Source organism: Adiantum capillus-veneris, chromosome 14 (genome assembly GCF_014529385.1).
Source record: "Adiantum capillus-veneris isolate H3 chromosome 14, ASM1452938v2, whole genome shotgun sequence".
In the NCBI taxonomy this organism is placed as follows: domain Eukaryota; kingdom Viridiplantae; phylum Streptophyta; class Polypodiopsida; order Polypodiales; family Pteridaceae; genus Adiantum; species Adiantum capillus-veneris.
The window spans coordinates 120,528,843-120,550,062 of NC_140944.1; the positions used below are offsets into that span (position 1 = coordinate 120,528,843).

A 21,220-nucleotide genomic window follows, 5' to 3' on the forward strand; every position below is an offset into this window, starting at 1 on the left:
AAATTTCCTGTCATGCGAGGATCTCGATCACTCACAATAGAGAGAGAAAACGCTGGCTGATCTGTTGCCTTATTTATCAGATGGCTGCCCACTTATTAAGTGGGCGGCCGGCGTATTTTAAAAATAGTCTGAACCTGCCCAAAAACTCAATAAAACCTTATAAGTTAAAAACAATTCTTTCACAGCACTTCCCAGGTGTCCCTGGATGCAATCACATGCACAGTTGCAATGCAGACATAGACTTCCTCGCTTTCCCGAAAAGCAATCCCGCTTTCTCAGAAATCATCTGTTTTTCCTCAAAGTTTCCTCTGAACCTATCTTCATTCAAGTGCTTGCTTTTCCTTGTGCACAATTCCAACACAGTTCGGAATTTCCTCCCGACTATCGATATTCCCTTTCAGATGCACCCGTCACCCACCTCGTGACGCATCAGGAATACCCATCACCTAGTCCTTTCCTACCGAACTTACGGTACAATCTCCTTCACGATGCTCTATGTCACCAGGAAAGCAGACGAAGATGGGAAGCTTTGCCTCCTTTACTAGCACATCTGTAGCTGGATCAAAACCATGTCTCCATTGTCGAAAGTGGGCTTGAACTGCTCGGATGGCCAAGAGGCTCATCGTGATGACCTTGGACGCCATCTCGAAAGTCTCAAACTCTTATCTAATAGTAGCCGTGTCCGAGCACCACCTCCATGCGAAGTATCCATTCCGGTTCGGGTGATGACCATCCAGTGAAGTCTTGGGTTTTTAAGTTCACGAGGAACTTGGGCGTCTTGGGTTCTTGGGTTCTTGAGTGTCTCGCGTTCTTGAGTTCTTGAGGGTCTTGAGTTCTTGAGGTTCTTTCTTTAGCTTGCAATCTGTGTTAGAGAAGTATCTTTTCTTCACCCGAGCTCTTCTCTTTTCCGCGGGCACACCCCTTGGCGGCCTTGCGCTCACACCAAGGTTGCTTTTCCCCATCTCACGTCGATTGGCCGGCCGCTAAGTGCACGGTTCGCTCTCAATGAGTGAAAAGAGAAACAAGGGGAGGCTGGACAAGCCCTTCTCTCTTGGGTTTCCTGTCACTCTTCAAAAACACGATTAGGAATCGACACACCCAAGAGGAATTGGGTTATGTGCGACCGCAACAAGCAAAAAGAAATTTTGTGGTTCTAGTGGTTCTTTCCTTGAGTGATACAGAACACTGCCAAAGCTCTGATACCAATGTAAGGTGCAGCGGAAGTGAATGTTGAACTTTGCTCAAGATGAGTGCTCCAAACTGCGCTCAAGGATTCCTTTTACTTATGAAAGGAAGAGCCTTCCGTTCCTTTAGTGAGAGTGCAATGGACACAAACAAAGTGATGAACTTTTTTGATTTCGTATTTAGCTTACCTGAGGACTTAAGAATGTGTTCCTTTAGAAGTTGTGTGAAGTTTGATTTCTAGGATTAAGTTTTTAAGATGTCTTATTCTTTTTGGCTTAAAGTTGAGTACTTGTTTTAAGCCAAGTAAGTTGCTCAAATTATTTTATGCATGCCTTTTTTAAAAACATTATTAAGTAATGTTTTGTTTTATCTAGTTTTGTTCTGTAGCAAACAAAGTGATTTAGTTTGTTTGTTTTTGTGTTTTCTTTTCTTTTCTTGTGACCCTTGCTTTTATAGTTTTATGAGTGCTTTATTCCCTCTTATAATTTGTGAATTTAGACTATTCTGAACTTATATATAATAGTAGGCGGTTGGTTAAGTCTTGAAAAACAAACCGAGTACGGAAAAGAAGGAAGATGTTTTAAGTGTCACACTAAAGGTCACATGAAACGAGATTGTCCTAAGAAAGAACCCACAACACACATATAACTCACATCTTTTGTTAGTGTCATGAATGAGCCAAGTCGTGCGCCCCAAGTTTCTATTGATTATGAGTCTCTCATTAAGTATTATGGTCATGTGAATGGTGAGCGCATAGTGATCTTGTTTGATTCTGGTGATATTCATGATGTGAGTAGTCTCTCTTGTGAAGAGAGCACGCTTAGTAGCTATTCCAACGGATCTCATTTTGGTTTTTGGATTTACTCTTGGCATGCACCCTTCCATCATGCACGAATGTCCTAATGTGACAGCTTGTGTTCAACAGAGATATTTTCGTCGCAAGTTTGTTGTTTCTCCTCTTTCTGGATTTGTGATGATTTTTGGTATGAAGTTGTTTTATGAGATTGATCCACAAGTTAGTTGGAAAGAGAATATGCTAACTATTTCTCGGGAGGGGACATTGTAACAGACTTGGACACTCCAAGTCAATAATCAATCACGACAGCACCAAATAACCACTTCAAACAATTCACAGATCACAATGGATTTGCACTGGCCTGACGGAGTTCCGTGCCTAGAGATATTGGCCCCAAAGACTGGCGCCCCTTTCGGTATTTCTTTTTGTATTAATCAATCATCAAAGTACAAGAGAGCGATTAGGGTTTCACTCTCAGACTCTGCGTCCACATGCTCTGAGAAGTGAGGCCCTCACCACTAATTTAAAGATTACAAGGGATGCCCAAAAGCAGAGCCCCAAAAGCTTGAAAGCAAAAGCAGATTCTCTCTCTCTCTCTCTCTCTCTCTCTCTCTCTCTCTCTCTCTCTCTCTCTCTCTCTCTCTCTCTCTCTCTCAATGAGAGTAAGTAAAAAGCAAGTTCTCTTTTTCTCTCTCTTTCTCCCAAATCATAGTAAAAAGCTGAGATTTGTGTCGCTCAATTTTTTTTTCCACCTCCGCGATTTCATGAAATTAGGGTCAGAAATTAGGGTTTCTGCTGTCCGTAGCCACGTCATCACTTTGTGACATACCCCTCTCTTGAAAGCATTGTAATCGACCGCGATTACGCTTGCAAAACCGATAAAAGCCATAAACCGTCTTAGTAGACACTGACTGTTAGTACCTACGTACTAGGAACACACATCTAGCACATGTACAAAATCGACAGTCACATCACACGACATCACAGGACATCACCAGACATCACAGGACATCACATGACATTCAACATTCATTCGGATCTTAGAGCATGATTTATCGGCAATGTAGCTAGCAATCACATCTAGGTCCAATCGGGACCTCATCGATGTCCAATTGACTAACCCCTATTGCAACCATGTCTATTCAAGATCAAGTAGACCAAAATGCTGTAGTCATTTTGTCTATCAGTTCCTGCACTCAAAAGAAGTGAAGAAACAAATCAGTATCATTATCAAGAATTCCATTTCATAAAGTCATCCAGCAGAATACTGTCAGCTATCAGTATCCCTGAAGCTCAAAGAGACATCAGTGACTTTAGTATCAAAATCGAGGCATCTCTTGACAAGGGAGCGGAGTGACTCCCCTCTTGTGCATCCCACTGCACCAGATCTCCGGCCAAGCTGAATTCTGGGTTCCGTTTGGAGTAGACTATTCTAAACCAAAACATCGAGGTAAAAGTTTCACAATCCGAGGAGTATCTGCTAGGCCCTCCTCCTCCATCCACTTCACATCAAATGCAGGAAAGTTCTTGAACTTAACCAAGAACCGCCTTCGGACTTTACCTTTCTTCGTATCGTTATGTGCCAAAATCTGTTCAGGAACAAGGATCTCCTCGTTTTCTTCCACTTCGGGTTGCTGATCAGGTTCCCCATCATCAGGCACATCACCCTTAACAAGTTTCAAGAGACTCACATGCAATGCATTGTGAATCCTTCAAGTATCTGGCAGTTTCAATCGGAAGGAGACATCATTTATCTTGTCAGTGATCTGGAAAGGTCCGTAGTATCGCATACTAAGCTTTGGAAAAAGCCTCTCCTTTCCCTTTTTCTTTCGTAGGCGTGCCTTCTCAAAACGTAAGAGCACCCAATCATCCTCCTTCAATTTCAAGTCGCGACGATGGCGATCCGCTGCCTTTTTCTCTCGTTCTTGAGACTCTTGCAAAGTCTCGCGAACCTTGGCAAAAGCCGTATCCAAATCTCGCGAATATATATTCGCTTCAAATATCTAATCTTTCGTGCTCAGGAAGGATGGAACCTTCGCAACACTCTCAACAATCTCACATGGCGTCTTCCCCGTCGAAGAGTGTATCGTGTTATTGTAGGCAAATTCCACCAAAGGTAAGTTCTTTTTCCATTGAGTCTTCTGATCCGAGATACAAGACTTCAATAAATCTAAAATCACTGAATTGGCAATCCCAAATTGCCCGTCAGTCTGCAAGTGGAACGATGACGAGAACTGCAACTGCGTGCCAATGTTCTCCCAAATTGCCTTCCAAAACAAACTCATAAATCCGGGGTCTCTGTGGGAGACAATCGTCTCAGACGTGCCATGTAATAGGAAAATCATTGTGATCTTTTTGTGTTCTCGGGAGATAAAAAATGAAATCCATTTCAATACTTTTCCAAGGGCGGGTGGGTATGGGTAAAGGCTTTAACAATCCCTGTGCCTTATGCCTGTCAAAATTGACCTTCTGGCATACTAAGCAACTGCGCACAAACTCTTCCACATCCTTTTTGAGTCTCGGCCCAAAGAAGTATCTCTCTACCCCCTTCATGGTGGTAGCAATGCCGCGGTGACTCGTAAAAGGTGGACAGTGGCATTCAGTCATAACCTTTTCCCTCAACGTTTGTGTAACGCACAACATAGTGTTTTTCATCAAGTAGCCTTCTCGAAGGGAGTATTCAGCTATAGTCTCCCCATCCCGTATCCGTATGAAAATATATGCAAAATCTGTATCTGTGGCATACTAATCGACCATATCCTCGAAGCTCCTATGATGTATCGCAGAAATAGCCAGAACCAACGGCTTCTGAGACAAAGCATCTGCCACCACATTCTTCTGTCCCTGCACCTGGACAATCTGGAAGTGAAACTGTGACAAGATGTTCGCCCACCGCATCTGCTTTTCCGAAAGCTGCTTCTGTGACAAGAAGTAGCGCAAACTCTGATGGTCTGTAAAGACAGTAAAATTCGCTCCGAGTAGGTAATGCCGCCACTGAGTAAAAGCATGGATAACCGCCAAAAGCTCTTTCTCATATATCTGTGCTGTCATCTCCGGCCTAGAGAACAATCGGCTCTCGTAAACAATGACATGGCCTTCTTGCATCAAGACCGCACCCAGACTACGACCATAAGCATCACAAAATACTTCAAATGACTTCTGCAAGTCCAAATCTGGTCCTGTAGTCAATTTCTCTTTCAATGTCTGAAAGGCAGTCACCTCTGTGGATCCCCACGAGAAAGGGACTCCTTTCTGTATCAAGATATGCACAAGGGGAAGCAACCTCTACAAACTTTCGTATGAACCGCCTGTAGTACGAACACAGTCCCAAGAAGCTTCTAACTTCATGGACATTCTTCAAATCGGGCCAATCACGGATAGTCTCTATCTTGGCCAGGTCCATTTGCGCTCCTGTTGTTTGCTAAGACAAAGTTTCCCAAAAAAAATGTACCTTTGAAGCATGTGATCTCTGTGTTCTGCTTCATTCTTGGAGAAAACAATGATATCATCAAAGAAAGTGCCAACAAATAGCCTGTACTCTCGAAATATCTTGTCCATCATCCGGTTAAATGTCGCACGAGCATTGGTTAAGCCAAAAGACATCACCAAAAATTCAAATAACCCAAAAGTCGTCCGAGAGGCTGTCTTGTAGACGTCTCCCGGCGCGATTCGGATCTGATGATATCCACTCTTCAAGTCAATCCTGCTAAAGCATGAGGATCACTGTAACTTGTCGAGTATATCATTGATCCTAGGAATCGGAAATCTGTTCTTGATGGTGATTTTGTTGAGAGTTCTATAATCGATGCACATTCTCCAAGATCCGTCTATCTTCAAATCCAACAACAATGGAGAGCAATATGGTGAAGTACTATGCTGGACAAGACCCTTTTCCAAGAGGTCTTTCACTGGGTTCATAATCTTTTCATTCTGTACTTGGCTCACATGGTAAGGTGGCCGGTTCGGTGGCGTGCTTCCAGGTATCAGATCAATGGTTTGATCTTCAAGCCCTCTGAAAAGCAATCGGCATGAGTGTGGAGAAAAATCTTGGCGTTCTTTTGATCAGGTCAAAACATATTAAACCTTTATCCATCGTTCAGTTCTCTCCCAAAAGAATGAGTAAGAAATTGAAGTTCATCAAGTACAATCTCTAAGCCCTTCATTTATCAAAGTCGCTTTCTCGGCCCGATAGTCAACCACGGCGTAGTTCTTGTGGTACGAAGGGATCTGAGTAGAACGTCACTCGCGTGCCCTGAACACCCTTGCCATTGCAAACGAAGTTTGCCAATGCTCGGTGTAATGGCAACATCCCATCCGGGTGCCAGTCGAACTACCTCCGCCTGTGGCGTCAGTCTGTCGGGCGTAATTCCAAATCGAGCCGCCAATTCCAAGTGAAAAGAAGTTGGCCTTGGCTCCTTCAAAAGAGCTTCCTGATCCTTCACTTTGCCCCAAAAGCGGCAAAGTTTATACTTTCATTCATTAGATTCGGTGCAGGTCCCACGCCATGTGGTACCAGTTTTGCTTTTCTATCTGCCTTTTATGCCACGTTCCTCAGCTGCTCTTGAACTCTCAGGCCTGTCGCCGTTCTTATCATTCTGTTCTTTCGGTGCCTGTTTAGGGCACTTCGCGGAGATATGTCCATGTTCCCCGCATCCAAAGCACTTCCCCTCCCTAATGAAGCGAGCTTTCTCCTGAGGAGTAAGCTTGGGTCGTGCATCCTTCTTCTCTGGGTTGCTCTTTTTCCTTCTACTTTCATTCCCAGAAGTCTGTTCGGCTCGTTGTGTCATGGCCTCATCTGTGGGGTTGGTCAGATTGCCAGAGTGAATGGCAAAGCCCCGCTTTGCATGACTCATCAACTCCTGAATAGAAGCTGACTTCTGTTCCAAGTAGTGATCTTGGATCTCTGTAGGTAGACCCAAGGTAAACCGCTCAATCTGTTCTCTGAACGAGATCTTCTTGAATGAAGAGGCGGGTAGAAAAGAGCTCCAGAATCTTTCACAATAAGCATTGATTGTATCTTTCTTGGTCATCCGAAGATGGTTCCAAGCAGCTCGTACATCTCGTTCATATTCTTGCGTCAACCAAGAAGAAATAAAAAGCTTCTTAAATTTCAGCCATTTAACTGGCGCAGTCTTGCTTAAAAGAAGCGTGAACCACCAAGTACGAGCATTCCCCTTAAAGTAAGAGGGAGCTCTCCGAATCTTGAAGTGCTCTGAATAGCATCCTCCCGCTAAAGCGATGTCAAACTTGTCACGTGACACATCCCAACCCTATGTGTCCGTGGACAAGCTACACCATGGCAGGGTTCCCGTCAGTTCAATCAGTTTAGATTTGCAATGATCTGGCACTTTTGTGAGTCTATTCGTAGACCGTGCATGCCCAGTCATTAGCATAGATGCATATCCTCCTGTTGCACACAGCATGATCATTGGAATTCCCATCAGAATCCATTAGCATCAGTTAGGGGAATTTTCCAGTGCATTTAGCCTATTTTCCTATTTATTGGTATTTTCACTTATTATTTTTAAGTGACTTTTCAACAAAAGTAGGTAGGGCAATTTTGCTAAGTTAATATATAAGCAAACCCAAGTTAGCACTTTCTGGCAGAAGAGGCAGCAAGAGCTTCCCGCTCAACAGGCAACTTCTTAGCAGTAACCCCCCCCCCCCCCCCCCCCCCCCCGCACCCCCAGCGTTTGGATCTCCATTTTCGCCGGGCAAGTCCCCATCTCTGGCGTTTTCCCTCTTTGCAGTTACCGCCGGCAGCATCAGGTTCCCAGCATCTTTCCCTTGCATAATCGCTCTGTAGTAGGATTCAGCCCAGTGTTTTTCATTGCAAAAACGCTACACTTCAGCCAACGTTTTTCTTGCCAAAAACGCCAGCCCAAGAGCAGATCTGAGCGTTTGTTTTCAGCATGGAATAGACCCCCAGATTCAGTGTTTTCAGCAGGTGCTGTGCCTGAAACTAATTTGACTATTTTGTTTCTAATTTCTATTTTCTAGAATTAGGACTTTAATAAGAAATGTGTACAAGTTAACTAATAAGTTAAGGAATCACAGATCTGTAAGAAAAGCCATCAGGAAACAGACAACTCTGGTGTGTCATATGATGGGTGACAAGAAGCACCGTGAAGGAGTTGGCCTGTTAGTTCGGTGGGAGAAGACCAGGTAATGGTGGTCCCTGATGAGTCACAAGATGGGTGACAGGTTCATCGGTAAGGGGACACACTAAGGGTCTACGGAGGAAATCCGAACTCAGTAAGAAAATACGCGTAAGAACGCAAGCACATGGATAAAGATGGGTTCTAAGAAGCTTTGGTAAAAAGCAAGACGAGAAGCGGATGTTTTTCCGCGAGAGAATGCTTGAGTTCATATTCGGGGACGCCTGGAAGGAATAAGTGCAAGCATTGGAATAAGTTTATAAGGTTTAAACTTAAACAGGTTCACATTCACTGGCCAGTCAATTTTAAGTGAACAGACTAACTTTTAATAAGTTTATTAAGTGACCGGCCGCCCGCTTAATAAGTGGGCAGCCAAGTACTAAAATTGCTGCAGGACGTTCTCCAAAAAGGAGAAAAGGCCAGCGCCTCCTAAACCTGCAAGAAAAAGCCAGTGCCCACTATTCTGGCAGAAAAGCAGTCGACCCTCCCTATTCTGGCCGACCTGCAGGGCTTATAAAAGCAGCCAGCGCTCTCATCTATGGGAGGTAGAATTCGTAGGAGGACCAAAAAGCAGCCAGCGCTAGTAGATTTCAGCCATGGAAGAGATCGCAGAAGCACCCTCACGCTGCCCTACTGCTCGCGTGAAGAGATCTCGTCGCCAGAATGCAATTGCAAGAGGATTTTCCCAAATTCCTACCCTGCTGTCCTGCAATTTCAGCAAGCTTTCATCGCGAAGAACGAGTTCCAGAAGAAATCTACCGCGACAGAAACTCTCCTCCACGTCCGAGAAGTGATAGGTAACGATTTTCAGCTTTGTTTATGATGAAGTCCTTGTGTTTGGATGATGCAGGAGTGATGACCGAGTTCCTAGCAAGGTAAGGAAATTGATGACGGAGTTCCCAGCAAGGGAAGTGAATTGATGCCTAAGTACCCAGCAAGGGAAGTACGGCCTCGTGCCTAAGTCCTTTACGGGAAAGTACGGCCTCGTGCCTAAGTCCTTTACGGGAAAGAACGGCTTTGCGCCTAAGCCCTTACGGGAAGGAACGGCCTTGTGCCCAAGACCTTTACGGGAAAGAACGACCTTCGGGTCTAGGACTACAGAACGGAGGGGTTTCTTCGGGTTCTTGTGCTTGTATACGACTCTCCTTGAATAAAGAATACTCTTGACGCGGGGGGGGGGGGGGGACCAGCCCATCTTCTGGTCCCCAATACTGTGTCAATTCTCTCTCTCTCTCTCTCTCTCTCTCTCTCTCTCTCTCTCTCTCTCTCTCCTCGTCATGTTGAACTGTCTCTCTTAAATTACTCATGATATTTATCTGAGTGAGCAGCTACGCTTCCGTATTTGTGACAGTGCCAGCGTTTTCAGCCAAGATAAACAACTCAAAAACGCAACCTAAAGAGCAGCAGCATCAGTGTTTTCATTCTCAGCATGACTCCCGACATAGCCAATCATTTTCAGCCATCAAAACAGTAGTAAACAGTCCATTTTCAGCTCGAAACAGACAGCATCACAATATACTTCAAATGACTTCTGCAAGTCGGGCAAAGTCAAAACAGGTCCTGTAGTCAATTTCTCTTTCAAGGTCTGAAAGGCAGTCACCTCTGTGGATTGCCACGAGAAGGTACTCCCTTTTGTGTCAACATATGCAAAGGGGAAGCAACCTCTGCAAACTTTCATATGAACCGCATGTAATACGAACACATTCCCACGAAGCTTCTAACTTCATGGACATTCCTCAAGTCGGGCCTCTATCTTGGCCGGATCCATTTGCACTCCTGCTGTTGACACAACGTGTCCCAAAAAGTGTATCTCTGGTAGGAAAAATTCACTTTTCTTTGCATTAATCACTAACTTGTGATCTCGTAATGCCTGAAAGACTTGAAGCAGATAATCTCTGTGTTCTGCCTCATTCTTGGAGAAAACAATGATGTCGTCAAAGAAAGTGCCAACAAATAGCCTGTACTCTCGAAAAATCCTGTCCATCATCTGGTTCAATGTCGTAGGAGCATTGGTTAAGCCGAAAGGCATCACCAAAAACTCAAATAACCCAAAAGTCGTCCGAAAAGCTGTCTTGTAGACATCTCCTGGCGCTATCTTGATCTAATGATATCCACTCTTCAAGTCAATCCTGCTAAAGCACAAGGATCCCTGTAACCTGTCGAGTATATCGTCGATCCTAGGAATCGGAAAACTGTTCTTGATGGTGATTTTGTTGAGAGCGCTGAAATCGATGCACATTCTCCAAGATCCGTCTTTCTTCAAAACCAACAACACTGGAGAGCAATACGGTGAAGTACTAGGGTGGACAAGACCCTTTTCCAAGAGGTCTTTCACTGGGTTCATAATCTTTTCATTCTGTACTCGGCTCACACGGTAAGGTGGCTGATTCGGTGGCGTGCTTCGAGGTATCAGATCAATGGTTTGATCTTAAGGCCCTCTGAAAAGCAATCGGCATGAGTGTGGAGAAAAATCTTGGCGTTCTTTTGATCAGGTCAAAACATATTCAACCTTTATCCATCGTTCAGTTCTCTCCCAAAAGAATGAGTAAGAAACTGAAGTTCATCAAGTACAATCTCTAAGCCCTTCATTTATCAAAGTCGCTTTCTCGGCCCGATAGTCAACCACGGCGTAGTTCTTGTGGTACGAAGGGATCTGAGTAGAACGTCACTCGTGTGCCCTGAACACCCCTGTCATTGCAAACGAAGTTTGCCAATGCTCGGTGTAATGGCAACATCCCATCCGAGTGCCAGTCGCACTACCTCCGCCTGTGGCGTCAGTCTGTCGGGCGTAATTCCAAATCGAGCCGCCAATTCCAAGTGAAAAGAAGTTGGTCTTGGCTCCTTCAAAAGAGCTTCCTGATCCTTCACTTTGCCCCAAAAGCGGCAAAGTTTATACTTTCATTCATTAGATTCGGTGCAGGTTCCACGCCATGTAGTACCAGTTCTGTTTTTCTATCTGCCTTTTATGCCACGTTCCTCAGCTGCTCTCGAACTCTCAGGCCTGTCGTCATTCTTATCATTCTGTTCCTTCTGTGCCTTTTTAGGGCACTTCGCGGAGATATGTCCATGTTCCCCGCATCCAAAGCACTTCCCCTCTCTAATGAAGCGAGCTCTCTCCTCAGGAGTAAGCTTGGGTCGTGCATCCTTTTTCTCTGGGTTGCTCTTTTTCTTTCTACTTTCATTCCGAGAAGTCTGTTCGGCTCGTTGTGTCATGGCCTCATCTGTGGGGTAGGTTAGACTGCCAGAATGAATGGCAAAGCCTCGCTTCGCATGACTAATCAACTCCTGAATAGAAGCTGACTTCTGTTCCAAGCAGTGATCTTGGATCTCTGTAGGTAGACCCAAGGTAAACCGCTCAATCTGTTCTCTGAACGAGATCTTCTTGAATGAAGAGGAGGGTAGAAAAGTGCTCCAGAATCTTTCACAATAAGCATTGATTGTATCTTTCTTGGTTATCCGAAGATGGTTCCAAGTAGCTCGTATATCTCGTTCATATTCTTGCATCAACCAAGAAGAAATAAAAAGCTTCTTAAATTTCAGCCATTTAACTGGCGCAGTTTTGTTTGAAAGAAGCGTGGTCTACCAAGTACGAGCATTCCTCTTAAAGTAAGAGGCAGCTCTCCGAATCTTGGAGTGCTTTGAATAGCGTCCTCCCGCGAAAGCGATGTCAAACTGCTGTATAAAAGACAAAGCCTTCGAAGCATCTGAGTATCCTGAAAAAAGTATCAAACTTGATCGAGTGGCCACCTTCCTTAAACTCTCGGACTTTCTTGCTTTTATCTTCGAGAAAGTCATACTCGTTAGCTTTGTAAAAAAATTCTTCTTGTTCGCATAAAAGTTTCCGTCATCGGAATCTGAGCTGTCTGTAGACGAGTCCTCAGTAGAACTGTCAGTCTCTGGGCGAGATGTAGCCTTCTTTGCCTTTTTCTTGCCCTTTCCGAAGCTTTGTTTCTTGCTTCGCTTTTTTTGCTTTTTCTGTCTTCTTCGCTCGAGTTTGAAGAGCTAGAAGAACTGTCAGAAGAAGAAGAAGAACTGGGTAAGCCACGCTTCTTCTGTTTCTTTGCCTTGTCGAATGTCGACCGACGACCCAAATATCCCGGGAAGTCAGTGCCTTTCTTTTGGTTTTTGCCGTGCTTTTTGTCTTTCTTTTGCATGTCGAAAAGCTGAGCAATCCGTGCATCAACCACGTTCTCCAGTTCCTCTCCGTATATTTCTTGGAGGCAGAAGGTTTCTTGAGAGCGGGTTTCGGGAGTGGTGTTGTGGTTCTCTGCCACTCCATCTGTACCTCTTCCAAAGAGGTTTGGTTCATATATTTTGCCATCTTCGGGTCCTTGGCAAAATTGAGCATCATCTTTGTTGCATCGCCAATCAATTGACGACGCTCCATCTCTTGCTGCTCCGCCTGAGTAGGCCTAGGCGGGCCATACTCTCTGTCTGAATCTTCGTTGTGATCCCAGCCCGCATCTCCAGATGCAGAGGGAGTCGACTGATCCTTGCGTAAAGCCATAGGTGCCGTGGAAAAAAATTTGGGGATCGGATTTCCCGTAGAAGAGAAATTGGCTGTGCTCTGATACCACTGTAACAGACTTGGACACTCCCAAGTCAAGAATCAATCACGACAGCACCAAATAACCACTTCAAATAATTCACAGATCACAATAGATTTGCACTGGCCCGACGGAGTTCCGTGCCTAGAGATATTGGCCCCAAAGACTGGCGTCCCTTTCGGTATTTCTTTTTATTTTAATCAGATCAAAGTACAAGAGAGTGGCTAGGGTTTCACTCTCAGACTCTGCGTCCAGATGCTCTGAGAAGTGAGGCCCTCACCACTAATTTAAAGGTTACAAGGGATGCCCAAAAGCAGAGCCCCAAAAGCTTCAAATCAAAAGCAACTGCTCTCTCTCTCTCTCACAGAGAGTCAAAACTTGAAAGCAAAAGCATTCTCTCTCTCTTTCTCATTGCGTAGAGAAAAAGCAAGATTCGCGTCGCTCATCACTATAATTTTTTTTAAAAAAAATAATAAAAAAGCCTCTGTGATTTTCGGAAATTAGGGTTTTTGGCAGAAATTAGGGTTTGCAGGAATTTTAGGGTTTCTGGCAGAAATTAGGGTTTCTGCTGTTCGCCAGGTCATCACTTTGTGACACATTGTAACAGACTTGGACACTCCAAGTCAAGAATCAATCGCGACAGCACCAAATAACCACTTCAAACAATTCATAGATCACAATAGATTTGCACTGGCCCGATGGAGTTCCGTGCCTAGAGATATTGGCCCCAAAGACTGGCACCGCTTTCGGTATTTCTTTTTGTATTAATCAATCATCAAAGCACAAGAGAGCGGTTAGGGTTTCACTCTCAGACTCTGCGTCCAGATGCTCTGAGAAGTGAGGCCCTCACCACTAATTTAAAGGTTACAAGGGATGCCCAAAAGCAGAGCCCCAAAAGCTTCAAATCAAAAGCAACTGCTCTCTCTCTCTCTCACAGAGAGTCAAAACTTGAAAGCAAAAGCATTCTCTCTCTCTTTCTCATTGCGTAGAGAAAAAGCAAGATTCGCGTCGCTCATCACTATAATTTTTTTTAAAAAAAATAATAAAAAAGCCTCTGTGATTTTCGGAAATTAGGGTTTTTGGCAGAAATTAGGGTTTGCAGGAATTTTAGGGTTTCTGGCAGAAATTAGGGTTTCTGCTGTTCGCCAGGTCATCACTTTGTGACACATTGTAACAGACTTGGACACTCCAAGTCAAGAATCAATCGCGACAGCACCAAATAACCACTTCAAACAATTCATAGATCACAATAGATTTGCACTGGCCCGATGGAGTTCCGTGCCTAGAGATATTGGCCCCAAAGACTGGCACCGCTTTCGGTATTTCTTTTTGTATTAATCAATCATCAAAGCACAAGAGAGCGGTTAGGGTTTCACTCTCAGACTCTGCTTCTAGATGCTCTGAGAAGCGAGGCCCTCACCACTAATTTAAAGATTACAAGGGATGCCCAAAAGCAGAGCCCCAAAAGCTTGAAAGCAAAAGTAGATTCTCTCTCTCTCTCTCTCTCAATGAGAGTTCAGCAAGTTCTCTTTTTCTCTCTCTTTCTCCCAAATCATAGCAAAAAGCTGAGATTTGCGTCGCTTTTTTTTTTCCTGACCTCTACGATTTTCGGAAATTAGGGTTTCTGTTGTCTGTAGCCACGTCATCACATTGTGACAGGCATCTTCCATAGTCATTCGCAGTCATAAGAGTATGCTCTATGTTAACTTATCTGTCACTCTCATGTTTTGAAAGGGGATATAACACAATCTTGTTGTCATGGGGACCGCACCACATGCCAACGAAAAAGAACAACTGATTTAAGTACTTCAAATAACAACTGAACCAAGGTCGCATCCGTACGTACGTATAGATTCTATCCGTACCGTACGTCCGCACAGTACAGTTCAGTACGTATGGATAGGTTCCGTATACTTTTTTTTGGGGGGGGGGGGGAGGGGGGGGGGTTTGGTTTTTGGGTTGCTCTATCTCAGTCGATTAGGCCTCTTTTTGAAAAACGCCTTGTTGCAGCTGAGAGCAACTGGTTTTAGTAGAGATACAGGTACAATGCAGTGTGTGCTCCTCTCTTGCAGGTGGTAGCTTTGAGTGCAGTGTGCGGTTTGTAGTACTTACTACTTATTAGAGTCAGGACTTCAAACTCTAGTCTTGGATTATGATGATTCATTATGTAGTTTTATTTGACCATGACAACAGACATCTTACACTGTTTGGTTAGCTAAGCTCAGCTTTGTATTTTCATTGTTTGGTTAGAGTCGTGGACTCTAGTTTTTGGCATTTGCAATGGTCTATTGTTGATTTGCTAGTCTTTATTAAAAGTCTTGGTGAATGCATATATAAATGTATGAAGTACTCTCAATTTAAGGCTTTGTGAAAAAAAGTACGAATTTTTACGTACCTAAAAACTCAATCCATTCTGTACTACGTACCTTACGAACTGAATTTGTATAGAACACTACGTACCTAACGACCTTGAACTGAACTGAAAGAAATAGAGAGTGCACAACACACAAGATGGGGAGTGGCGGAGTTCCACCCCGAGAGAGCACTGGCCCTAAACCTTGGCGCCCAGAGTTACCCGGAACACGGAACGGGAATGGCGACAAGCCTCCCTGTGGAACGGGGGGACGGCAAGGGGTTTGGAACGGGAACGACAGGGAACTGGAGGCATAAAAAACACCCAAATAGTGCAATTTTTAGCGTTATGTGTTTGAATACAAGTAGTATTAGAGTCCTTTGACGCTAATACTCGCAAAGAACACGATTTAAAGACCATTCAACCTTATTATGATTCGATTGTGATGTGCGGTGCCGCGGTCATAGTAGATACACAACAGACACAATGCCCATACACAATAATACATGCAATTACAGATTAGAGCTCTCAAATAATTGCAAGAGTAGAAGTTAAGAGATAAGACGTGAGAGTTGAGCCATAACATTGAGCAAAATTTAGTTCTCTCTTAACTTTGGCTAACAAGACCCGCCAAGGCGCTACAAAAATCCAAAGGTGACATATACCATAAAGAAACTACAAAGGGGGCAAGCCGCAATACCAAAAAACCAAAGGTGACAAATACCATAAAGAGGCTACAAAGGGGGCAAGCCACAATACAAAAAGGTATGGATAATGGAAGTCCTAAAGTCTCAAGAGTCAAGACTCAAGAGCCACTAGCCTGAGAAGCCTCCCAATTAGTAGTAGTCGGCCTCCCATGCCTCATCATCGAGCTCTAGGCCCGGCTCGACCTCGGCCATGGAGGAAGTACCTGGTGTCGGTGCCTCTATATCTCCACCTACCTGAGGAGCCTCTTGCTCCATCTCCCACTGTGTAAAAGGATCTGTATGTTCAGTTGTACTCTTGCAAAGCATTTTCAAATTTGCGCTAACACTCTTGTCATTCATTCTCTCAAACATGAGAAGCATGGTAGAGGTTTTAGTTTCAGTATTGATCATCATGCCCTCAAGTGGCGCCGATCTCTACCTGGTGCATTTAAGAGCGACCGTTAAGCTAGACGGTCGTAGTCTGTCGAGCAATTTGGTGGTTTGATCGATTATGTTCCTAGTAAAGCTAACGTAGTTGCAGATGCGTTCAGTCGCAAAGGATCGATCTTGGCTCTTGAGTCGAGGTCCGTAGTACCCATTTAGGAAGTATCCGAAGGGTCCGTATGCATATTTTGTGTGTCTCATTCGTGAAGGTCTCTTGTATTTTTGTCAACGTCTTTGTGTGTGACCTTCTCATAGGAAAGCCATATTGCACGATGCACATGATTTTTTCACGAATGAGCACAGAAGCTTGAAGTTCAATTTAGAAAAGGCAAAAAGTTTGCACTTAAAAAATACAAAGTGTTTCACGATTGTGGATCTTGTCGACAAGTTTTGAATGCTCATTCCTTGGCAGGACACAATCACAGCACAAGGATTAGCACGATCGTCCATCAAGCATTGGTATTCCTTGTATGGTTTGCTATAGTTGATAGTTTTAGGTAGAAAAATTAAGTTTAGATCACATTTTTGCCAAGCACTCTTTGAAAAGTATGGCACTCTGTCACATTTTTCGTTTGCATTTCATCCACAGTCTTTAAGGCAGCATAGTCTTTTTTAAGTCATTAGCAGAGAAGATGTGTGAGAAATTTTGGTTGCATAACTCATGGTCAATGCACCCAATTTCCGTGTTTTTTTGTTGAAACTGTTTTAGGGAGATCCTTCTCAAGAGATTCTTGAAGAAGCTGAACTTGATATCGTAGACAAAGTTGAAGACATGGAGCCGGAGCATATTATTTTGCATGGCTTTCTACGCGGCTCAAAGAAGAAAGCACTGTAGCTCTTTTTGAATGTAGCAAAGTGGGTCGACAAAGATTTGTTCTTAGATTCCCCGGTTCTCAAGTGACACATCCAACCCTATGTGTCCGTGGACAAGCTACAACATGAACAGGGTTCAGTTCCGTCAAGTCAGTCTAGAATAGGAGGTGATTTGGCACTTTTGTGAGTGTGTTCGCAGACCGTGCATGACCAATCACTTAGATTAGATACATATCCTCCGGTTGCACACAGCATGATCATAAGCATTCCCATCAGAATCCACCAGAATCCATCGGGGGAATTTTCCAGTGCATTAAATCCATTTTCCCTATTTTTGACATTTTTCACTTATTTATTAAGTGACTTTTGTTGGGAATTAGGTAGGGCATTTTTGCTAAGATAATATATAAGAAAACCTAAGGCTAGCACTGTCTGGCAGAAGAGCAAGGAGAACACATGCCAAAGCGCAACAGGTTCCCTCTCTCTCTCACAGCAAGACTTCCCCTCTTCCTTTGCTGGCGTTTTTCATCAGCAATTGCAGCCCTACCCCTCGACGTTTTCATCAAGAAAAGCCAGCAAATTCAGCAAACACTTTCGCAAGCAAAACAGTAGCAGATCAGCCCGACGACCTCTACCTCTCGCAGATTTCCCAAGCACTCAATTTTCAGCCTTAGCATCATCCTCGTCGTCCACACCGTCGACATCGACATAGCCCATTAGATTTGCATTCAGCCCTTGTACCAGATTGTGCAATCAATAGTGGGGCCCTTGGAGGAGGGTTTTACAACGTCTCTGGTGTCGTATTCTCTCTCTCTCTCTCTCTCTCTCTCTCTCTCTCTCTCTCTCTCTCTCTCTCTCTCTCTCTCTCTCTCAGTCTCATGCACTTTCACGCAGAGTGTCCATTCACTTTGTTTGTGTCCATTGTACTCTCATTAAGAACGGAAGGCTCTCCCTTTTATAAGAAAAAGGAACCCTTGAGCACAGTTCGGAGCACTCATCTTGAGCAAAGTTCAACCTTCATTCCGTTGCACCTTACACTGGTGTTGGAGGACTACACGGAAGCCATGCAGCTCGGTAGAAGTACCTCACCTTAAAAAGGGAGGGATGTCAAGTGCACATCTAACCCACCCTATGTGCATGTGGACAAGCTAACTCCTACCTCTAGAGTTTAGGACAACCTAGGAAGTGTTGTGCCACCCTTGTGAGCCTGTACGGAGGACGTGCATGTCCAGGCACTTTAGATTAGTTGCATACCCTTTGATTGTACAAGAGCACTGCCAATGTCTGCTAGGTGTAGGCACTGGGGATTGTTCACATTATAGTTTATAGTTCCTAGTCTAGGTAGTTATCGCATGTGAAGCACCTCTTATTAGTAAGTTGCAAATTATTCATATAGCAACATTTTAGTAAGTCGTCGGGTAGCCCTGCCTGACCTAGTATTAGATACCTATATAAGTGGGTCACCTAGTACCAATACCCTCAGGTAGGATGTAGAGTCTTTGGCGTATTTGCATCAACACCTTCAACCCTCTAGCATTTTTCATCAAGCACCCACCACTAGTAGATTTCAGCCCTAGTGCTTTCAAAGCTATAGATTAGCCTAGCTTTTTTGCATTCATTAGCAACCCATCCACACGATCAGCCAACGTTTTCAGTTTTCAGCCCATTTTTGTCACAAATTGATGACGTGGCATGCCAAAAGGGGAAGAGACCCATAGTAATAAGTTGTTCCAACTTATAAGGTCCCGTCCGATGGGGCCCTAGGGACATTATTTTTTCTAAAGATGACTGGCGGGCTGGCTATACGGATCACCACGAATTGCTCTGGTTGGCTGTACGGACGAGAATCATGCTGACAGTGCTGACGTTGCAGCGTACGGAATTCCACAATTTGCGCATGCTGAAATTAGCACCAACTTTTGGAAGTTATCGCTTTTGAGTTTGAAAGCTTTTCATGTAATTGCTTCTCCATGGCCAAGGGCTTTTAAATAAGACCGTCGGGCCACTCTCTGGCTCAGTTGTGCTGACGAGCCTTCGAGCAGAGAGGATCCCCAGACAATTGTGCTTCGCTCAAGCATTAATATAAAAAGAAATACCGAAAGGGGTGCTAGTCTTTGGGGGCAATCTCTTTGGGCATGGAACTACGTCCCGCCGTGTCGACTCAATTGAGCTATGAAGTTTTTTAAAGTGATTCTCTCGTGTGTCGTGCCAGATTCTCGACTTGGGCTGCTCAAGTCTGTTGCAGTGGTATTAGAGCCAGGTTTCGATCGTGGGACTTGTGGGTTATGGGCCCACCACGCTTCGGTATTTCTTTTTATATTAATGCTTGAGTACAATTGTCTGCGGGTCCTCTCTACTTGAAGGCTCGTCAGCACAATTGAGCCAGAGAGTGGCTCAGTTGAAGGCTCGTCTCTACTTGAAGGCTCGTCAGCACAACTGAGCTAGAGAGGGGTATTATTTAAAGGCCCTTGGCCATGGAAAAGCAATTACATGAAAAGCTTTCAAACTCAAAAGCAAAAACTCTCAAAAGATGGCTCTACCGCGAGTTGTGATGGCTGGTTGTATTGAGCTCGGGAATCACGCTAACAGTGCTGATGTGGCAGCGTACGGAATTCTGCAATTTGCGCATGCTGAAATTGATCCGTATAGCCAGCCCGCTAGTCATTCTTTCTAATTTTTAACGTCCCTAGGGCCCCATGGGACGGGACCCTAAGAGTTGGAACAACTTATTACTTTGGGTCTATTCCCTTTTGGCATGCTATGTCATCAATTTGTGACATACATGTTTCCTTTCACATCCGCCATAGTAGATCAGCCCATAGCCTCGTCAGTTGCAGATCAAAGTTTTGCATTTTCAGCCTTTAGCCTCGTAGATCCAAGCACCTACAACACGATCCCTTCAACATCTCAGCCTCTAGGACCATTGTATCAACATTTGTGCAATACCTCCCTAGCGATAGAGAGGGGGAGGGGGGTTTGGGACCCATCCCGTGTTAAGTCTTCTTTCTCTCTCTTCACTCACAAAACCTTCACTCAGAGTATCTCTCTCCTCTTTTTGGTCTTTTGCACATTTCATGAAGTAAAAGGGAACTCTCTCATGAAGTAAAGGGAACCTTGAGTACGCATCGAGTACTCTTCCTATGTTATCACCATAAATCACATTTGCTGCACATAACAGTGCGCCTCTTTCGTGGGGACTCAGAAGTCAAGTGCGAAGTGTTTCAATTTTTGGTTTGAAAAGCTTCTTTTTGATGTTTTTTTTCCAAAGAAATCCAAAAATCTCTTTGAAGGTTGAGATTTTGGAGACAATGCAGAAGTCAAAGTTGGTTCTCTCGACAAGCCCTACGCATTGACGTGAACGGATTTTGATTTTGACCACCTCCTAAAATTAGGGTTTTTACAAAAATTGTGCTAAATCGATTTAGTTCACATTCATGGGAAACAAAAGCAAAAATAGCACACCCACGCCACACACATGCAACCATGCAATTTCGTACAAACACATGCATACCAGATAGACAAGGCAAGCAACACTGGCAAAAACAAAAACCACATGCATCCAAAACAAACAATTAAGCAAAGAATTTAAGAAAACAAGGCAAAATGAAGACAAGGGACCTGCGAAACATAGAAAGAATTAAACCGGTGTAGGTGGATGAACCGGACAAGGGAAGGTGTATGGAAGGAAGAGGGGAGGCGCTGCCAATCAGGATAGGAGTTGCAAACAGCCCGATCGCAGGATGGCAGCAACCTGAAGGAGATGGGCGAGCAACCCAGACGACTGCGACAACGAAAGAAGCAGTAGGTGTGCTTGTGATTGGGAGAGCCAGAGATTGGCCAGGCCAAGGCAAGTCCCCCCCCCCCCAACCTCTCTGTCTCTCTCTCCCCCCTTTTCTTCTCTCTCCTGTACTTGATCTTAATTCAGTAGCTCATACAAACATCAAGTTCTGAGTGGTATATGTGTGCGCTTACCTAAGCTGTATTGACAAGCTAAAATGTTGCATCTCTTTGATTATAGTGTAACTTGTTTTCTATATTCTTGTGAGCAGCTTATAGGGAAAACTCCCATGGTTTACCTGAATAAGGTGACAGATGGATGTGGTGGCTATATTGCAGCTAAACTGGAGTCCATGGAACCTTGCTCTAGTGTTAAAGACAGGTTCCCATTTCTTCACTTTCCTGTTGAGTTTCTTAAGCATTTTCTGTGGTTCAGGGGAAATTGCTTATTTAGCTGTCGT

The 21,220-nt window shown here is 44.2% G+C and overlaps 1 protein-coding gene across 1 annotated transcript in view; it reads left to right on the forward strand.

The window, feature by feature from the left end:
* The window catches only part of LOC147443034 (cysteine synthase-like), a 67,686-nt gene that overhangs the window by 22,692 nt on the left and 23,774 nt on the right, over positions 1-21,220 (forward strand). Inside the window, exon 2 of the mRNA XM_086528979.1 lies at positions 21,032-21,141. Coding sequence (XP_086385105.1) covers positions 21,032-21,141 — 110 coding nt within the window. The remainder of the gene's footprint in view (positions 1-21,031; positions 21,142-21,220) is intronic.